Here is a 17,186-nt window from a genome sequence, read left to right as displayed (position 1 = left end):
CACGCTCCATTGCCTGCCCACCTGCCTGAAAATTGCAAGGTGGGAACATCTACCCTTGAACATCAAAGCATGGCTTACTTCAGGAATTTATTATCCTGTCCATTATACTGGCTTACACAATGTAGGAATTTGTAGAAGTCCATTTTTGATAGATTTCTCCATATTAATGCTCAGCTTATGTAGAGGGAAAACATTACAGAAGAAGATATGTCTCCTCCTTGAGATCTGCTGAGTATTACAATTGGTTAACTTTATTTTCTGTAGTCTAGCATGATTATCTCTGAGATTTCCATTTATGTAAGTGCTAGGTATTACAGCAGCTTATTTATTGGGAAGCTAATGTGATTAATACCTAGGTAGGCCTATATCATAAAGGGAAAGTTAGTAGCAACTATATGACCAATTAAATATTCCAGAGAGAGTGAGACATCACTATCATCATGAAATAAAAAACATGCAACTTGCTTCGGTTTCATCAGAAGATCATAGCAACATAAATTAAGTATACTGTTGTGGCTAAGAAGGTAACTTCTGGAAACATAATAATGCCAGCATGATATATGAGTCGTAGATGTTTCTCATTACTAATCTATTAGTGGAAAATAGAAAATAAAGAAAATCACCTCATACTAATTCTTGTTGTGCTTATGAATAGTTCATTGCTATTTACTCAGTTTTGACAGGCATGGAAACAAAAACTACCTTAGATTTGTAACCGCAACTTCTTCCACAGACCATTTCCAACATTTACAACAGACCATTTATAATGGGCTCTACTTGAACCATTTGATCACAAGGAAAATTCTGTGTAAATACTCCATTGTCCTCAAAATATTATCAAGCAATATTCCAGAATAGTTATCCAGCCTTATAATTCCACTATTTAACCTAAGCTTGGTATTTCCAAATAAAACACGTGCCATCCCAAAGCATCTAGAAAATAAAATGACATAAAAACAAATTAAAGTTTGAAAAATTAATACAAGCTCTTATTCCATCCTGATGGATGTATAAAGTTATTTGTTGTGTTCTGCTAAAAATTATGCCATCGTGAGTTAAAGGGAAACTTACTTCAAATTTAAAATTGGCTGCATGCATTGGGATAATATTTAATTTATGGCTGCCCAATTTGTGCCCATAAAATGGACATTAGGCATCCAAATTTTGCACTGAAACCTGTCATGCACGATCTGGACTGGAAATGCATCATATTGGCTTAGCTGTCCTCTAGTTGGGAGACCAGCTGTTCCTAAACAATTCTCACAATTTCAGGAGATGGCTTTTCTATTTTTTGTGGCTGGAATTCTGAAGATAAGATTAACGAGGGCAAGTCTGGAGATATTGCACCGCCATCCAGCAAGAACCTTCCATTTATCATTATCCATTTGTACACTTATTGTCTTGAAATCCTCCACACTTCAGTCGGAACTCACTAAGCAGCTGAATAAAACACACATGCTGCGAAATTCAATAAGAACTGAAAATTGGTGCGGGGAATGTAATGCGCTATTAACCTGCGTCCATTGCTTCCGATGCAGGAAGCATGAAAACTTTGTACTGCTCCCTCATTTAAATGATTGTAGCATGCAGCAAGCACTAAGCGCGCTGTTGACGGACTGCATGCCTGAGCCGTGCGTGCAAAATCATGAGGGGCTAGCATGAATTTATGCTAGCCTACACTACTTAAAGCTGGCCTGCACCTCTTAAAGGTGCAGTGCATTTTTGCTGGAGCAGGTGGTGGAAGTCATTTTAAAGGTGAGTTTAACCTGGGAAAGACACAAGAATGGCACAATGTGGCAGAAAGCGTGCTTCAAGAATTTCTGTGCTGCGCAGGAGCGAGGATATGCAGGGAAGGAGAGATATAATCTACCCGCAGCGGGCCAGGAGGCCCCTCAGATAACCTCTCAAAAAGAAATGGGAGCAGATAGCTGTGGCTGTCAATGCCGGGAGTCTAGCCATGAGGTCCTGGATGCAGTGCTGTAAGAAGTTCAATAAGCTCTCACAATTGGTCAATGCATCTTCAAATGCCATATCCTACCAACTGTACTACTAGCTTCACAGGGTGATCTTTGCACCACACCTTCATCACTCACCGCCCAAGAATCTCTAATAATCACAACTAATAGCTAACATTCATAGCTTTACCTCACCCTCACATACTTAGCACTGCTCCAAGCTTCACACCCACATCTCACAGCTTGCATACACTGCCAGCTATTTAACCATGACAGACACATCAATCAAAGACATTGCATCACATTCATTGGCACACTTCCCTCTCTCTTGCAGGACAAGTTGGTGCGTAACCAGAGGCAGCAGCACCTAACTGGCAGGGGACAGGCACGACTGCATGTCCTTACCCCCGCAAAGGAGAGGGTGGTCAGCTATGACTGAGGCCATGGACAGCGGTAGGGCTGAAACCATCCAAGTTGATGGTATCATCACACCTAATTCTTCTTCTGACATCTCATTTCCCCCCCATCCCACAATCTCTTCCGATTTGCAAGTTTCAGATGGTGTAAGTGTGCACCTCGTACCTTACTCCCCCTCCCCACACCACAACCCTACCCTTGTGTTTTTTCTCTTTTCAGGACAACAACAAGAACAAGAACAGCAACCTGGCTGGACAGTGATGGTAGAGCAAGAGGTGGAAGAGCAGGAAGACAATGATGAAGAGGAAACACAGTCACTCACTCTCGCACCTGCAGAAACTAGCTCAGATAATTACACTGCGCGTATTTTAGAGGATGGCTTTGAGGCGGTATCTGCACGTGGTGTGACGTCAGTTTTGAATGGCCTGCAGCCAAAGGAGGGGACAAGAGAAGCACAGGTGTCAGCTTGCCGGAGGGTGGGGCTACACACATGGTCAGATGGGGACTTTAATAGGGCAGCATATAGAAGGCTGATGTTATTCTATCAGGCATGAACTGCTTCATACCTCACTCTCCTATTCCATCAGACATGCCGGGTTCAATCATCAGAATTACAAGAGGCAATAAATGATAAAAGATTATTTATGCTGATTGGCAAATCAGTAATATATATAAGCATGAACTCACTAGCAGACGGAAGGCAGTAGTTGGAAGAATATCTTTCACACAAATGTTTTTAGAACTTGGTATGATTTACCGTGTGCCTATCGAGGCAGAGAAATTGGATTAGAGTAGATTGCACAGGCACAGATGTATTGTCATTTTTAAAGATCCAGTAATGCAAAGGACTCTCATATCAAATGGTGTTGGGGGTCTAGAACTCACTGTCTGAAAGCATAGTAGAGGCAGAAACCCTCATCACTTTTAAAAAGTGCTTGGATATATACATGAAGTGCTGTAACCCACAGGGATACAGACCAAGGACTGGAAAGTGGGATTAGACTGAATCAGTTTTTTGGCCAGCATGGACAGAATGGGCTGAATAGCCTCCTTCTGTGCTGTAGATTTCTATGGTTCTATGATTCTATAACTGCCATTTGCATGTCTCTCCTTAAACTTCTGCCTATCACACTCTCTCTCTTGAGCCAATTGTAAGAAAAATACTATGAGGGTGATAATGTTAGAATCCTTTCCACTGAAACTCACTGGGCATATAGAACTGAGACCTGTTATGCATTCCAGTGTGTCCGGCTATTTCAAAGTGTCTCAAGGTTCATTAAGGCCTATGTTTTATTATAATCAAGCCTAATTCCCATAATGAAGTCAGAGACCCTAAGTAGCACATCAATATTCAACACCTACAAGCACTGTAAGAGAGGTCCTGTGGAAAATCTGTAAATCAAAAGATTCTTTATTATGTAGCTCTAGAAAGTACCTTACTCACTGCTCAACTTTTGGGTCTCAAACGTTCCATTTTCCTCCGGAGCAATGGTTCTTTCTGTCCACCCACGCACCCCTTCCCCAACACCATCCCACACAGGAGGTCCAGATAATGAATCTGACATCCATCTCAGTTCTCAGTTTTCATTTCGTGCTTGATATTCCACCCCTAAAACTTGCCAAAATGCCAATGAGTCACAGCAATGCTCTAGGAGCAACATATAAATATTAAAATGAGATGGTCTTGTATTTCTTGGCAGCTGTATCCAGTACCCTTGCAGCAGTGATGTTTTTATTGCTACCCACCCCATGTTTTGTTTAGTTTTAAATGGAAATTAATAAGTCCATCCTTTAAATCAGAAACACTTTCCAAAGAATGCAACATTCTATAAGTGAAAATAGCATTTGACTGGATCTGCAGATATTTGATGGGAGCCTTTGTGAGAGGGAGGCATAATTATTTCAAACTCTTTCCCTAGTTGGCCATTTATGGGCTTCTTTGCCACTTGTTTTTAAATTTAAAGTACCACTTGCTTTAATGGCAACTGTACAGTGAGTACAAATTCCTAACATTTCATTCCATGAAATTCCTGCTGCATTGATGTAAAGAAACAATTACCTGAGATCGCTGCAAAATTGTCAAGGCCATATAACACAATTCTTCCAGTGTACTGGATGGCTGGAAAAGCAAGACATAAACTCCTCACAAAGTGTTTCTTTAACTTTTTTACACATATACGAACTGTATAATAGTTTCTACACATTGGCTCTCACCAGTGGCTGAGGGTATGCAGAAAGAAAGGAAGAACACAGGTCATCTATCTAAAAGAGACAAATGAGATATTAGCATTGGAAAGTGAAGAATGCCTCTCCGAGAACAATATCAGTATAAGTTTAATTGAATTCAGATCAACAACTTTCTAAAAAGTACTGCAACAAGATAAATGGAATAAAGTCACTCAGTTCTATGCAATGTTAAGAGTATGAAATTTCTTTGTACATTATCACAAAAAATACTTTATCTATTTCTGAAACAGCATGGACTAAATCAGCCTCAACATAACAGAAATATTCCGGTAGTGAAAATAAAAGAGATCCAAAGAGATACAAAGAAATGTTAAAATGGAAAAGAACAAAACTGGATAGATTTTACTTTTAAAAAAAAGGTGTAAAAGAGCTCAGGTTGTGATTCTCTGACTTTCAATGGATGTAAGTGGCATATTATCTGTACACACATGTATTTTTTCTGAATTCTTTTCTCATGCAATACTGTAGATGGTTTGTGGAATCCCTGTATCAGTTTAGAAGGATGAAAGGTGATCTTATTGAAACATATAAGATTCTGAGGGGACTTGACAGGGTGGATTTTGAAAGCATGTTTCCCCTTGTGGGAGAGACTAAAACTAGGGGGCACAGTTTAAAAATAAGGGGTCTCCCATTTAAGACAAAGATGAGGAGAATTTTTTTCTCTCAGAGGGTCATGAGTGTGTGGAACTCTCGTCCCCGGAATGTAGTGAAGGCAGGGTCATTGAATGTTATGAAGGCAGAGGTAGACGGATTCTTGACAAGCAAGGGATTCAAAGGGTATCGGGGGGTAGGCAGAAAAGTGGAGTTGAGTCCACAAACAGATCAGCCATGATCTTATAGAATGGCAGAGCAGGCTCGAGGGGCCGAATGGCCTACTCCTGCTCCTAGTTCACATGTTTGTATCTTCAAACTTAGATAAGTAATTTTTTAAAAAGGACTTGCATTTATATAGTGCTTTTCACAACCACCAGACATCTCAAAGTACAATGACGTAAAGTCACTGTTGCTCTTCTTTGAAAAAGTGCCTTGGGATCTTTTACATCCACTTGTGCAGGCAGATGGGGCCTCAGTTTAACATTTCACTCAAAAGACAGTGGGCTGAATTTATTGAGCCCGTTGCGGGTCCCGGCATCAGACCTGGAAGTGGGCGCCGTCACCATTCGTCACATATGTGGCCGGCCAACCGCGTTCACGTGGCAGCCGGCCCATTTGAATGAAGGAGGCATGGGGCCCGCCCCATTGGAAGATGGGGGCGGGCAGCGAGACGGTGATGGTATGGTAAGCAGAGAGGAACGCAGGTGCTGGTGCCATATTTAAAGCACTGCCTGCACTGCTTAAACTGCTGCTTCACTGCTTTGGCTTAGATACTGCTGTGCTGCTGACCCCCAGCTGCCTGGAAACCCTCTGCTGGCATACTGCTGTGCTGCTGATCAAGGGCTCAAAAGGCCAGGAGCTTTCCAGAAGCCAAGAAGGACTATGTCAGGAGCTAAACACTGGGTGGCCCCGTGGTTCAGTGATGCCTCCCTGGAGATTCTCCTTCAGGCTGCAAGAGAAAAGCGGGAGGTCCTCTTTTCAAGGATGATAAGACGAGGTCCTCCCCGCCCTGACCAAGTGAGCCTGGATGAAGATTGCAGAGGAGGTCAGCAACCGTGGGGTCATTCAACGCAACTGGGTTCAGTGCAGGAAGGGAGTAAATGACCTCCTTCGCTCTGCCAAGTTAAGTGCTCCATACCTCTCTCCGCTTTGGGGCTTCCATGTGGCTACGCGAGAGTCAGCATGACATGGGGAGGGAGTCACCACAAAGGCAATGGCACAGCGTGTTAGGCATCACCACATCCTGGCAGATACATGACTAGATCGCAGCCACAGGCCACCTTCTTTCACAGCTCAGCCCAATGATGTCCCCTCAGACCGAACATGGGGAAGAGCCATGTAGGAAACCCCAACAGGGAATGAGAAGCTGCCACCAGCAGAACTGTTCTCTCTGAAGTCCCTCTTTCCACTTGCAGGACAAACAGGCCCATAATGCCAGGGAGACCTCAAGGATTGGCGGAGAAATAGCCGATATCTGGCCTCTTTCTATGGCTGTGGAGGAGGTACTGGAGCTGGCGGGGACCCAGGGCAGCCGCTCAGTAGCGGCTGGTGAGACTGGAGACTCTGCACAAGAGAGTGAAGATTGTTTTCATTGAACATCCAAGACAAGATCTGCATAGCCTAACCCACAGATGTTTGCATTCTCTCATGCAGGTTCGAGTCCGCAGGAGGCTCCAGCGGAAGAAGAGCAGCCATCAATCTCTGAGAAACACACCTCAGTGTGTTTCCGCTTGGCTGTAGAATCAGGGACACAAGCTGGGGAGAGCATCACATACACGCCCAAGCAGCTGGCTGAGGCTAAGACAGCTGAGGCCTCTGACAGTCTGAGGACCGTAGATGGCCAGGCCCATGTTGAGCCCTAGGCTATTGACGAGCCTCTGGTGTTGACGGCACAGGGCATGTTCGAATTGCATAGAGAGGTAAGGGAACATCTGGCAGAGCTGCCAGAGGCCATGCACAGCCCGGAGTAGACGATGGAGGAGTCCATCCACACCATGTGTGCTGCCATGTCCCAGGCATGTGAGCTTCCTCCATTGAGATTTTGGTGACACTCATGGACAGCCAGTTTGCACAAGTGCTCTCAGATCTGCACACCATTGTCTTGGCCATGTGTTCAACACAGCAGTGTCAAGGCGAGAGAAGCACGAGGTGCCTGGGGTCTTCTCCTGCTCCTCATCATTCCCTGGTCAGCAGGTGGTTCAAGTGAGCCTTGAAAGGGAGGAGGAGAGACTGACCTCCACAGCTGGGGGCTCCCTGCAAGGTGCTCTGAGTGTGGACACCGGCTCCTCAGTCCCTCCACCAGTGAGCCCAGCTCTAGTAGCTGCGACACCTGAGGAGAGTCCTGCACCCATGCAGGAAACCTTCAGGCAGTCAGAGCCTTCCAGGCCTCAAGCAACCAGAGGACGGCAGCCGAAGCTACACAAGCAAAGGGGCAGCCTGCCTCCAGCCCAGCTGCTGGCGCAGGGATCACATCTCATAGAAGCACCTGTAAATGCATTAATAAAACCACCTAGACACACTTGGGGTTTCATGGGTGTTTGACATTTGCCATTTGTATTGTGTTATAAATTTCTACTGTTATTACAGTTCACATTCATTGTGAAAAATGCTTATGCTTTTATGCCTTCATTGTGAGATGCTGCCTTCACCCTTGCTCCCTCCTTGGCCTGTCTCTCAATGGGCCTGGCCTCTGGTACAAGGGGTCAAGATCCAGTGCTGCCTCTTTAGCCTCCTCCGTGACCTCCTCCTCGGTTGAGGAGTGGTGATCAATCATGTCCTCGTCGTGTAAGACTTCCCCCCTCTGCCGTGTTAGATTGTGCAGAGCACAACAGACCACCACAATACATGAGACCCTCACTGGGGCATACTGCAGGGCTTCACTGGATCAATCGAGGCACTAAAATCTCATCTTCAGCAGCCCAATGGCTTGCTCAATGGTCACTCAGGTGGAACCATGGCAAGTGTTGTACCTCTCATCTGCTGCAGTGTAAGAGTTCTTCCCAGGTGTCAGTAGCCATGTCTTCAATGGGTAGCCCTTATCCCCGAGATTTCTTCGCTGAAGGCGAGTGGGGCGCCTGAAAAGCTATGGCACCTGGGACTGTCAAAGTATGTCAGCGTCATGGCTGTATCCTGGGAAGTGGGCACACACCCTCAGGAAATGCTTTTGGTGGTCACAGACCAGTTGAACGTTGATGGAATGGAAGTCCTTCCTGCTGATGAAGACGGCTTGCTGGTCAGTTGGAGCCTTGATGGCTACATGTGTGCAATCTATCACACCTTGCACCTGGGGGATTCCAGCGACGATCCCAAAGCCAATGACCCTCTTGGTCTGTCTGATGGGTTTGGTCCGGTGGCGCCCATAGTTGGCAGCCCTCTTGAACAGGGCATTGGTCATCTCCTTGATGCAGTAGTGGGCTGCTGCCTGGGAGATCCCACACATAGGAATATAGGAGCAGGAGTTGGCCGTTCAGCCTGTCGCACCTGCTCCACCATTTAATTCGATCTTGGCTGATCATCTACCTCAACACCACTTTCCCGTGCTATCGCCATATCCCTTGATGTCATCAGTATCCAGATATCTATCGATTTCTGTTTTGAACATGCTCAATGATTCAGCTTCCACAGCCCTCTGGGGTTGAAAATTCCTAAGATTCACCACCCTCTGCCTGAAGAAATTCCTCCTCATCTCAGTCTTAAATGGCCTACCCCTTATTCTGAGACTATGTCCCCTGGTTCTAGACTCACCAGCCAGGGAAAACTTCCTATCCACATCCACCCTATCACAGCCTGTAAGAATTTTGTAAGTTTCAATGAGATCACCTATCATTCTTCAAAACTCTGGAGAATACAGGCCCAGCAGTTTCCTCAATATCTCCTCATAAGCCAATCCCGCCATCCCAGGAATTAGTCTGGTGAATCTCTGTTCCACTCCCTCTATGGCAAGTATATCCTTGCTTAGATGAGAAGACCAAAACTGTACACAATACTCCAGCTGTGGTCTCACCAAGAGTTTATACAATTGCAGCAAGACATCTTTACTTCTGTACTCAAACACCCTTGCGATGAAGGCCAACATACCATTTGCCTTTCTGATTGCTTGCTGCACCTGCATGCTAGCTTTTAGTGACTCATGAACAAAGACACCCAGGTCCCTTTGGACATCAACACTTCCCAACCTCTCACCATTTAAGAAATACTCTTGTCTTTCTGTTTTTTTTCTACCAAAGTGTCCCCGGTGAATCCCTGGAATGATCCAGACGCATAAATGTTTAGTGTCACGGTGATCTTCAGGGCTACCGGCATAGTGTGACCACCGAATCCCATAAATCGCAACTCGTCCAATAGCATGGCGCGCAAGCTGGTGATCATCTCTCTGGAGAGCTGCTGTCTTTGCTGACAGTGTCACTCGGACATTTGGAGGTAGCTGATTCGAGTCTGGTACACTTTCTGGTACAGGTGGGCCCTTCTTGGCATAACCAGTTGCTGCTACTCTTGTCAAGGAGCTTCATAGACAGGCACAGCTGCATCCTGGCGCTCCCTCCATCAGAGGCACCGCATCACACCACAGGGGTCCACAAAGACAGGGTGTATGAGACCCATGCCAACTGATCTGTGGGCATCCAGAGCGCTGTCCTTACAGAGATGAATTTGCCTTGGCATCTTTGCTGTTGCTGCTCCTCTTGACTTGCTAATGTCCCTCAGTGACCACCCTTGCTGAGAGACAGCACAGCACCCATTAATATGGTCACCCAGTGCCAAGCCCACCCGTGCAGAGTGCACGACACTGCAGGCCAACACTAGCCTCTGCTCCCCCGCACATCACCTATCCAGGGCTCGTCATGGCTGCCTTCCCGTCACAGCACTGAGGCCTCACCTCAGTGCCGCCACCTTTCAATGGCCAGGGCTGTGAAGGCATGTGAGGACTGCCTGCCGTTTACTTCATTCCAAGCCCCCCATTGAATCACAATCAATTGAATGCTACTGTTTTCCTGCAACCTGTTAAGCAATTCAAATGGCAGTCCCATCGCGTCAGGGCAGCAACACTGCCTTGGAGCTTTCCTGTCGCTGACTAAATCTGGAACCGATGTCAGATTTCTGGGCGGGCGCATCTGATGCAATTCTCCTCACCCCCACGCCTCCATTCCCGCTCCAAAAGGCCTCGCTAAATTCCATCCAACATCTCTGGCAGGGCAGCGCTCCCTCAGTACTGCACTGGAATGCCAGCCTTGATTTTTGTGCTCAAGCCCTGGGGCTGAATTTTACCAGCCCCTTGGTGCCGTGGGTCGTGGCACAGGGGCGGGTAAAATGCTGTAGGGAGTGGCCTGCCTCAACCCGCAATGCCGAGAAGGGCCCGCCGCATATTACCCATGGTGGTGGGACCTCGGTGCGGCAACCTGGGCCTGGCAGCGGGCCCTTCATCAGCATATGGAAATGAACAACTAAGTTATGCAAATAAACTTACCTGCAGGCAGCGGCCATCCCACTCCAATATTACGGCCACTGTTCGGCCTTCGTGTGCTTTCGCAACTCCGTGTGGAGTTTTCATTGCCTGAAATGACCATTATTCATCTTTACCCTTTGGCAATTAAACATAGTTGTGCGGGCTTAAAGCCCTTTAAAAATGGCACCGGCACCAGACACCACCCCCTCGATGTCATTGGGGTGCACGCTCCACCTCCTCTATTTAAATGAGCCCCTGTACGTAATATCACGGGGGCTCAGGGATGGCGCATTCACACGAAATGCATGCCGTTCTTAGAGTGCGCTGCAGTCATAAAATTCAGCCCCTGGTGTGGGACTTGAATCCAGAACCTTATGATTCAGAGGCCAGAGTGCTACCAGCTGAGCAAAAGCTGATACTTTCCAAATGCTAGTAAATGTAAAATCATGGGAGGATACATATGAAGTGCAATGCTTGGATTTGCAATAATTGTTCCATTTCTTGTGATCCCTCAGAACATTCAATATATATTATATATAAATTAACTGGGTTTATTAAAATACAAAACTGTAATGTGACTTTTTGAAAAGATATTGTGATTACTTAAGGTTTATTAACATAAGAAACTATTTGCAAATCATTGTGAAAAGTACATGTACAGCAACAGTATTTATCTAGATCTCAGGTGAATGAACTGGACTGGGAACAAAAGTGTGTCAAATAACTTCCAGCAATAACTTATAATTCTTCTGTTTCATAAAAGCAAAATACTGCGGATGCTGGAAATCTGAAATGAAAACAGAAAGTGCTGGAAATACTGAACAGATCTGGCAACATCTGTGGAGAGAGAAACAGGGTTAATGTTTCCGGTCGATGGCCTTCAAAATTTTTCGTTGGATTCTAAATATGACATAACTTCCCCAGGAATCAAATCCTCATGTTCTACATTTTGTGGTAGGATCACTATTAAAACTCAAGAGATACTTGATGGAGGAAGTGAGTTTGTGAAGATTACAGGAGGATTGTATTGTTCATTGTGAGAGAACTGTAAACAATTGCATTACAAACAAGATTCTGCGATCTAGCACTTCCTAGCAGGAAGCAAAAAATGATTCCCAGAAAATCACAGCCTCCATACCACAGTTTTCGCTTCCCACATAGTGGCTCATAATATGTGTTTTTTTCTCCCTTGATTTGTCTTTTTAATAAACAAAAAAGAACTGGGTTTAATTAGGTTTATTTTATTCAAATTCAGTTTGATAACAATTACCTCACTCCACAGACGTAACTCTTGTTCTGCTGGAAACCTTTGGGGTGATGTAGGGACACCTGTGAAATAAATTAGACATGAGACTGTGTACACCAACATTTAGAAATCTAAACCACCTGAAGCTACAAATATCGTGCAAATAGCTGATACAACTAAAATCTATAACTTGCTTTTAACTAGTTTTTCATGATTTTTTTAAGGACAATACGGAAATTTGACTTTGTGTGATAGTGTAAAACTGGCAATAGCGAATGGCATCAATAGAAATAAAAAACTGGAGAGATGATTTGCTATCACCCATTTTACACTACCATACAAAGTATTTTCTGCATCTTGCTATTGCCTATCTATGATTTCAAAAACAACATCTTGCAATTCTATGGTGCCTCTGGTGCCTGTAAAATATCACAAAGCACTTCAAAGGAGTACAATCAGACAAAAATTGATATTGAGTCAAAGAACCAGACATTAGGAAATGTGGCCTAAAACTTGGCCAATGTGATAGGTTTTTAGCGCCGTCTTAAGGAAGGGCATAGAGGTGGAAAGACAAAGAGGTTTAGGGACATCTCATGTTACAGATGATGCAATTCATTCCCAGGAGAAATCAAGTTAAAAACAAACATATTATATGTCATTACTGAAAATTGTTACAATATTAAAACCTGGATAAGTGACCATTTATAAAACTGATCACAAATTTAATTTTCTGCATGCATATTTGAAATACTCCATTTACTTATATATTAATTTGCTGTTGCATAAAAACTACTGACCACCTCCAGGCGCTTATCCATTGTCTCTCGAGATAAGGAGGCCAAAGAAGAAGAATATGATGCATAAACAAGGATGACCTGTTTAAATTTTGAAGTCAAAATTATATATTTCTCATGGATTGTGACTCATTTTCTAACAAAGATATTCTATTTTTCGAGCAGAGCTCGGTAATTCCCACACATTCCTGCTTTCTAAATGAAGCAGTGGTGTGATATTAGTTTCAAGAAATAGATGAATTAGACAAACTTGAACTATCAGAATGCTTTTTGCATTTAAACAGTGATAACTTTGCATTTGCTTTATTGTAAATTATGTCAAAAGAATTCTCAGGAAACATTGCAAGTTGTAGTCACAACATTCAATACTCTCAGTGTGTTAACATTTGGCTTCTATTACCTGAATATTATAATGCTCTTATAGTGAAGAATAGTCTTGCTGCAAAAGAATTTATGCCATACTGAAGACACTAATTTCAAAATTTCGTTATTACTAATGCATGTTTGCTTCATAATCTTTTGACTGAGTATATTCTCCACAGCCACCCTTTATAAGACAATAAGAGTTGCCCTTTCTGTCCTTTGACCTGAAGTATTTGGTTGCCACATAGTGTTCCATCTAAACACCTGGCTGTGAAGTAGTGAAGCCAAGTTCAAATATCAGACGAGGCTACAGATTAAATTCATTATTCCTTCAACTTAAAATCCAGTGTTAACATTTACCTGTACTCAGGCACTGATTATTTCTTTATGTGTTATCTGGCAACCAAATTGTTACAAAAATGTGAATTATTTAAGTAGTTTTACATTTTGTCACGCTAAAACTAAAACTGAAAACCTTGTTTTAGTTGGGATAAATATAAGAAAAGTAGTTCATTCTCTGAAGATTTAATAATGACATTTCACAATGATGAAAATATAGCCTTTTACTGGAAGAATGTGATAAATTGCTCCTCTTCAAAACTTCTGGCACATCTAATAAGTTAGTTGAATAAAGTGTATGCATGTTCTTTTAAATGCAATAATACAATAATAAGAACCTTTTTTAAAAAAATTGATATAAAGAGTATCAGTAATTTTTAAAATAGGATAAAATTAAAGACCTCTTTGCTGTGCACTAAATAATTCTACAGTGAATTAATAATAGCAATATATTTTATTAACCAATAGTATCAAATATTTCTTAAATAAAAACAAGAAACGCTGGAAATACTCAGCAGGTCTGGCAGCATCTGTGGAGAGAGAAGCAGAGGTAAGGTTTCAGGTCAGTGACCCTTCTTCAGAACTGGCAGATATAAGAAATGTAAAAGATTTTAAGCAAGTAAAGCGGGGGTGGGACAAGAGATAACAAAAGAGAAGGTGTTGATAGGACAAGGTCACAGAATAGCTGACCAGAAGGTCATGGAGCAAAGGCAAACAATATGTTAATGGTGTGTTGAAAGACAAAGCATTAGTACAGATAGGGTGTTAATGGACTGAAAACTGAACAGCCACGAGCACAAACATGAAAAAAAACACAGTGGGTAGAGCACAGTAGAAACAAACTGAACAAACTTCTTAGTAATCTTCTTAGTAATCATTCGGAAACCTCCTGGCTTTTGAGATATTGGAGTAAATAATTAAGCCTGGATTTTACCTTTAATGTCAATTTATGTAGCAAAATATTGGTCAGGAATTTCCTCAGAGCTGTTCCCACTACACCACTGTAACTTCACAGGAAGTGCAGGATAAACAGAGTTTTCAACGCAATTTTGGTGAAGTTAAAGCAGTGGTGTGGGAGCAACTCAGAGGACATTCCTGGTGACATATCTAAACTTACATCAACAATAACACCGATTTATATTTATATAGCGCCTTTAACACAAGAACATCCCAAGGCACTTCACAGGAGCATTATAAAATGAAATATGACATTGAGCCACACAATTTTACTCATTTGATATAGGTGTTTAATAACGTATTTAAATAAGTTCTTTTTAAAAAGTACCCTGTTCACTGTTTTAAAGGGGAACTGGTTTTGTCATTCCAAAAAGTTCTTTGTGATTCATTAATGCATTGTAACATTACTTATGCCATTGCTTATCAAAGAGAAAAAAAATCCACTCAACATTTTTGAATAAATGTGATATCTTCTTAACAAAAGCTAATTTGACACACTTATTACTGAATTTTTTGGGAATATATTAAATTAAAATGCTAATTGTTTTGTAATTGATTTTTTGTTCTCAAATCAAATTTTGTCAGATTTTCTATTCAATTTAATTTCAAAAATGTAATTCATTTAAAATATTAGCTCACTTTTAAAAGCACAGACGCAAATATGAGCTTGTTGTGTGCCCTTTAAAACAGAACAAAAAAATAGTTTTCCTTTTAGTCCAAAGAGATTAATGTGGCCATCTAAGATCTCTAATAATATCATAAAATATTACATATTTGAACTAAATCATAAATAAAACAGTGAAATATTAATATTTATGCACAATAATAGTTGAAAATTGCAGTTCTCTTTTTCCACTTCAATTGGTTACTTTATCTACTTTTTAATTTTGCCTTGACAATATTTACAACAAAACAAATATATTGTGCCATTGTGTATACTTCTAAAGGCACTTAAACTCAATAATGCTAACATTTAAATGTTACTGTTCTATACAGAAGGGTAATCATTTGGCTTCTGTACATCACAGCTCACACTTAATCACCAGTATTTAAGCATCATTCAACCAAGATCTTCACCATTCAACCCTATGTATTTGAGCAGAGGCAGGTAACTCTAATGTCTTAACAAATAAGTTTTCTTTTCCTAATTTTAAACAAAGCTCCGTTTCGGATTTTCTTTTACATCCATATTTTCCCACATGCATAACCTTCAAATTCTCTTTCGAGCAACAGAAAACATATCATTAAGAATGGCTGCCTATATTTTCCCCACTTTACTTATAACGAATTAGGACTTTAACTTTACTAACACTCTGTATCAATTGAATAAAGTGATTTTTTTTTCTGCTGAGCAAGCATTCAAGGCTGGAATGTCTCTATCCTCAGATCCACTTTTACAGATTGGTTACATTGGACTATCGTTGTAATAACCAGCTTCGTTCCTTTCCTATGAGTTAATTACATTCATTCTGTATAGAAGGTGAAGGCCACTCGAAATATAGGATTTGAGATGTTACAGATATGGAATTAAAGGAAACGTCCTCTCAAATGTAAGAACTGCAACTGATGCTGCAATGTTCTCTCTACATACCTGTTTTTTTGTGAGCTCCACGGCAGTATAGATGGAAGGTGATGACTGAATCAGTAAGAGCATTTAATATTTTAGCTCTAAAATATCCAAACAAAAAACACTCATTTTTACTGCTTCAAGTATCATAAGACTGATTTTCTTTGTTTACCTGTACATTTCTACCGGTAAAATATTTCAGTTAACAGCTATGAGAACCCAACTCAAGACTGTCTCCACAGGTGCATTGTCCACACAGAGCACTTGGTAGTCAGTTAAATCAGATGCATAAAAGATTCTCCCTTCATTTCCAATGCTAGCTCATTACTGAAAGTATTGAAAAACTAGCTCCAGAGGTATCATTGTCAAAGCTCTGCAAATACAGGTAAAAACATCAATAATTCCCCGCTTTTATCTATATATTGTCCTCTCTGCAGACTTCCCTGAGTGTAGTCAGCTTCAGAGTTAACAAATGCCAGTATCAAATATACTATACTTTTTAATATCATAATTTCTGTCCAGAAATGCGTTTCTTGTTCGTAATATTAATTCAAAAGTTTTCTATTAAACTTACCGTGAGAATGAGAAACCGGAGCTCAAGGAGTATAACCACGTTTCAAATAACTTATCCGGGGGTAAAAAGGGAAACGATTAAAAGAAATAACAGAATTTAAAAAAAAAATAAACCCCTGACCATCTGGTGAAACGCGAGCTTAAAGGAAGCACCTTGAATGGATGGGGGGGAAACTAGACAATAGTAACAGAAACGTAATGAAAAAACAAAGGAGGAAGAGACAGAGGGGTTGAAAGTAACATTGGTACCTTGTGAGAAGCAGCTCCGGGAGAGGAGTAATAGTGCTAGTGCGAGGATGCAGTGAGAGTGCTTCATACTGATGCTGTGCGGCGCTCTCTCTCCTCCTTGATACCGACACAGGTTGAAGCGCAACATGGTCCACACGATCACTACTGGGCAATACGGATACTTGTGGATTTTCACTGCTGCGTATCTACACTCTTAAACCACCCGTCAGCTCCCGCACGTCAGCATCGACAGGACCAAACGTCATGTGTCCAGTTCCATGTGCTGTCATTCACTCTCAGCTCTGACTTGTGATCAGTCAGGCAGCCCTCACCTTTCCTGATTTTCTCCAGGTAGACAGGCATAAGCTCGGATAAAGTGTTGTTCAGATTTTGCTCAGTTATTAAAGTGTGCAATCACAAAATCTTGCAATTAATGGGAAAGTATTTCCTAAGCTTCCCCCTGTAT

General features: G+C 42.1%; 1 protein-coding gene across 1 annotated transcript in view; it reads right to left on the bottom strand.

Annotated features, from left to right (window-relative positions):
* Positions 1-16,868, bottom strand: part of nmu (neuromedin U) — a 47,363-nt gene extending 30,495 nt beyond the window's left edge. The window contains exons 1-4 of the mRNA XM_068028637.1: positions 16,742-16,868; positions 11,924-11,982; positions 4,587-4,634; positions 4,432-4,491 (exon numbers count right to left, since the gene is read on the bottom strand). Of these exons, the coding sequence (XP_067884738.1) occupies positions 4,432-4,491; positions 4,587-4,634; positions 11,924-11,982; positions 16,742-16,868 (294 nt within the window). The remainder of the gene's footprint in view (positions 1-4,431; positions 4,492-4,586; positions 4,635-11,923; positions 11,983-16,741) is intronic.
* Positions 16,869-17,186: the final 318 nt, after the last annotated feature.

Source organism: Heterodontus francisci, chromosome 1 (assembly GCF_036365525.1).
Source record: "Heterodontus francisci isolate sHetFra1 chromosome 1, sHetFra1.hap1, whole genome shotgun sequence".
NCBI classification, from domain to species: domain Eukaryota; kingdom Metazoa; phylum Chordata; class Chondrichthyes; order Heterodontiformes; family Heterodontidae; genus Heterodontus; species Heterodontus francisci.
Note: the sequence above shows the minus strand (reverse complement) of the source record. Positions and strands in the feature narration are given on the sequence as shown.